The 4,110-nt window shown below is 49.2% G+C and overlaps 2 protein-coding genes across 2 annotated transcripts; both read right to left on the bottom strand.

Annotated features, from left to right (window-relative positions):
* Positions 1 to 604: 604 nt before the first annotated feature.
* On the bottom strand, positions 605 to 1,967 carry Pmar_PMAR022473 (hypothetical protein; the record flags this gene model as incomplete). Its single annotated transcript, XM_002777452.1, has 9 exons — positions 605 to 662; positions 707 to 813; positions 930 to 1,000; positions 1,043 to 1,204; positions 1,243 to 1,380; positions 1,426 to 1,576; positions 1,624 to 1,730; positions 1,773 to 1,830; positions 1,881 to 1,967. The coding sequence occupies 9 exons, from the start codon at positions 1,965 to 1,967 to the stop codon at positions 605 to 607; spliced, it is 939 nt and encodes a 312-aa protein (XP_002777498.1).
* Positions 1,968 to 3,416: 1,449 nt separating this feature from the next.
* Positions 3,417 to 3,694, bottom strand: Pmar_PMAR022474 (hypothetical protein; the record flags this gene model as incomplete). The annotated part of the gene is made up of 1 exon (XM_002777453.1): positions 3,417 to 3,694. A coding segment is annotated over one exon (278 nt), but the record flags the coding sequence as incomplete, so codon positions are not given.
* Positions 3,695 to 4,110: the final 416 nt, after the last annotated feature.

The raw sequence follows: 4,110 nt of genomic DNA on the forward strand, positions 1-4,110 counted from the left end.
GCGCACTCATCAATAAGCACCCGGTCTGCGTTAATCGTAGAAAACTCTTTGCAAAATTACAGTTGAGGTGGTCAACAGCGGCTGTGAAGTTGGGCGTCCAAGAAGAGGAAACGATTACACGATTGAGGAAAGTGATCTCCATAGATAGGGATAATAAGGATGCGATGAGATTAATCAGTCGTTTGCTGGCTAAGCAAAGTGATGGAATACTACATGACGTGTAACATGTGGTTGCCTATGAACTCCTCAGTGGTGTTTTGTTCATGAGTTCATCCCCTACCAGTGATTGGTTATAATTCCTGATATATTGAAGTTTCACCCGTTTTACGTGAAGTGGCGTAAAACTCGGTGAAAAACGCGATATTCGCGGTGATATGCAGTAGTCGTGAAATATGCATTTCACTAGGGGTTTTCATATTACTAGGGTGAAACTCCATTGATACTCATCATTATTATTAAGGTCATTAAATGTGTTCTCTCGGTTGTTCACAGGGATGACCTTCCCCAATGGGAATTGACTCGCAAAAAGTCACAAGTCATATTCATAACTTATAACTCAACAGCAATCACATTCACAACTGATGGCTATCATACGTTACATGCTCTACGAAGAACTACTGTCAACCGAGTCGTTGGGGCTTTCCTCACTGACATTGCGATAACTGAAAACATTCACAGTGCGAACTTCCCATCCCGAATGACTTACATGAAGACAGTCCCCATACCCCAATCGAATTCCATTTCAATTTCGGCCTCGAGGCCCCACGCCAGAGCGGCATCCCTTCGAAGTAGGTGTGTCACCAGAATGAGGACCTGCGGAGACAGAATGAATACGAATAAAATTTTTGCAATTCGGAAAATTTTCAGTACTGTGAGCGCCTAGGTTTGAATTCTCTACAGGGTAATGCGAATCATGATGAGTTACTCACCGTATTTTTGGGGGTAACCTTCGACAGAGAGATTGCCTTCGCTTGCACAAGGTCGTCGCTGAAACAAGTGCCTGCGGGAACACTCCTATGGCACCAATGTAATCGAGACTTACTCAGCCAGTAAATGACGAGTGGGCATTTGGGCTTCACGACTTGATCCTCGGCTTCGTCGCAAGAGACATCATTTCCAGAATCACCCTGCCCCTCGGGTGTTTCTGCCTCTTCCGACGACTCTTCAGGTGGTGCCGGGGAGCGATCCAGGAATTCCGAAGCATCTGAAAAACTACTAGATTGAATGCAAATAGATGGTTACCCTCCAAGAGCTTGGTGATCTCCTCGAATGCTTCCCCCTCAATGAACTCCACATTTGAGGTAACTTCAGGCATTGCAGACTCACACGCTGCTTCCCCGTCCTCTCCACTGGGCGGCAGCAGATTCGAAAGAAACGAATCTGTTTTCGGGAAAAAGTGATGGCCGTGGGAAATGAACGTCCCACCTCTGAGTTCATTCGACTTGGCGACCAGCTCTGGCACACACTCGATCCCGACTGCCTTTCTGAACTTGTGACGAGCTGAGGCCGCAAGCACGGCCGTACCAACACCAGATCCTATGTCCAAAAAACATGTACTGCCCGATACCACGCCAACCTGAAGATATAGTAAATTCGACATGATGCCAGTATAGCGGACTTCACCTTATCTACAACAGCTGCCATGATGCCCCGCATCGGCGTGAGGGTAGTCTCGGCGTATGTGAGACTTGGATCGTGAACTTCGGTCGGGGTGAGCTCAGCGTCCTCATCTGCAAATCCATGCACTATTAACCATTGTATTCGTCATTTACTTGCGTCTCCCTTCGCCCGATAAGCCTTTGCTATCCTCTTGCCGTGTTTCGGTCGATACTACATCCAGTAATTATCGATAAAACACACTTAACTTAAATTCAATTTACCCCTGCCAGAGTTCTCTCGTAGAGTTCCTTCGCCACATCCCCTTCCGGTGGGACAACGTTGTTCTCCGTTATCACTTCCTCGGACATCTCAACAGTGCTTGCCTATGACAACTAAACCTAACCAGCGCTTTTAACACTAGGCTAGAGGGAACCCCAGAAACGTCCAGAGCCAGACAGGTCGAACACAACCCCCACGTAATGCAATTCTGCTGCGAGAATTCAAATTGGAAGCCCTATATGATTGGTCAACGCAACTCCAAATGCTCATCACAACGATTAACGTCATCCTGTCGTCGCCCAAAATGTGGCGGCAATACGGTAACACGTGAATAACATGGGTAAAACACTCAAAAGAGCTTTAAAGCATCTGAGCAAGCGATAGGGGCTTGTTGGATGTGCATCTCAACTGGCAGCTATCTCAGTGACCCGACTCCTGTCATCGTCGCCTCGCCACCCGGTCTAGTGACGTCCTCAGAACGCTTCGGAGGATCGGCTCGAGAATCCACCTGATGAGAGGTGTCGAGATCGGGTCGGATGCAAGATGATCCTAACTGGGCGAAAGCTCGTTACACGCTGGGCGAGGGGAAAGGAGCCCTTTCGGGCCGAATTTCGCATGAATCCGCTGAACGTTTTAGGGGAGTACTTGGGGGCATCTCCGTCCCGGCCTATCATGTCACTTCTAGACTCGGTCACTACATTCGTTGGAGAACTGAGAGATGCATTAGACCAGACCTTAATGCAATCATATTACTTTGCATCATCTCGAGAGCCGCCGATTGGAACCTGAGGGAAAAATTCCGATAAAATCGTCCGGGTCAATAACTTCTCACATCATTCATCGACTCTCGTGAATAATACGCTACATCGTTCACATTTCTCGCCTCCAGCTCTGGCAGGTATGCTGGTTCCTCATCGCCTGGTTCACCAACGACTCGTGGATGATTCGGAAAGTGTTTGAAACTCACCTTCAATAGCATCTGTCGATTCAAGGTAATCTGCATCGCTCCGCCCTCCGAGATTGTCCAAATTGTCAAGGTAATTCGTATCTGCTCAGTGTCCCAAAACTTGAGGAATTTATGATGGAGAACTACCGGAAGGATTGGAACTGGTCATCTTGGCATCGTCCTCTTCCTCTTCTGCGATTATCTGAATTCCAGTAATTGATGAATTACTAGCGACGGATCACCTCCAGCTCGGTCCTGCTGAACCCCCGACTGTGTGTCGGTGATCCTATTTTCCCATCCGGAAATCTCTCGTTGAACTCCGTACCATCTTCACGGGCAACAACAACAACACCCTGACAAGCTCGACACAATACGAAGCAGTTATTCCATTGGGAAGGAGGACAAGAAATGAAAAACGACACTTTTCCTACACTCTGGCAGTCCCCGTCCGGACCCGTCGTGGACTGCTGCTGCTGCCGAGGTGAGAGTAGAAGGACTTGTTCGTGGTCAGTTCCCTTATCCGTGGGCATTCCAAGTGGAATCGCCTGAGATGAAAAATAAGCCATTCGGGCGGACACCAGACGAGACTGACCTCAGCTGGGTGCACTTCCTCATGCGAGTGATGATGGTGTTTGAGTACCGCACCTTGGGAAGATTCCCCAGAGGCCAACAGTGACCATTTCCCCTTCGGTTTGGACAACTCTTCCTCCCGACCCTCCGGGAGTACTTCACCATCAGAGATTCCCCCTTGGACCCTCGGTGTTGGTCCGCTACCAGTACTAACTATGTGCTTCTGCGTAGCATTCTTGGAAATGATTTGCCACAAGTCAGCAGCATTCTGCACCATCGTAACCGACCCATCTCCAACACCTGAGGCAATACAATAATCATCGACCCTGAACATCGCACCCTTACTACTACCACCACTAGGGACCATCCAGGAGAGCTCTCGGAGAGCCTCTGGATTCAATACAACTACAGCAGCTGCAGGGGCGCCCCCAGGGACTGGATTCCACGTAGACACGGAGGAGGAGGAGCCCGCCCCCGAGGGAATTGGTATGGCGGGAATTCCTTGTGACATCTGCACCTTCCCGGAATTCGAGGATGACTGCTGCTGCTGCCCTGTGGGTGAATCGTTGATATTGCCAGAGTCGCGAGCAGTGCGCTCCTCCCAACCAGCAGAGTACGTCGGGTCGTAGTAGTGATGTCTCTTGTTACTGCCATGAGCATCGTTATGATGCTGATGCTTATGTCTGAGACCCTCAGAGGAATACCCAGCGGCTAGA

This window comes from Perkinsus marinus, assembly GCF_000006405.1.
Source record: "Perkinsus marinus ATCC 50983 genomic scaffold scf_1104296951722, whole genome shotgun sequence".
Taxonomy (NCBI): Eukaryota; Perkinsozoa; order Perkinsida; family Perkinsidae; genus Perkinsus; species Perkinsus marinus.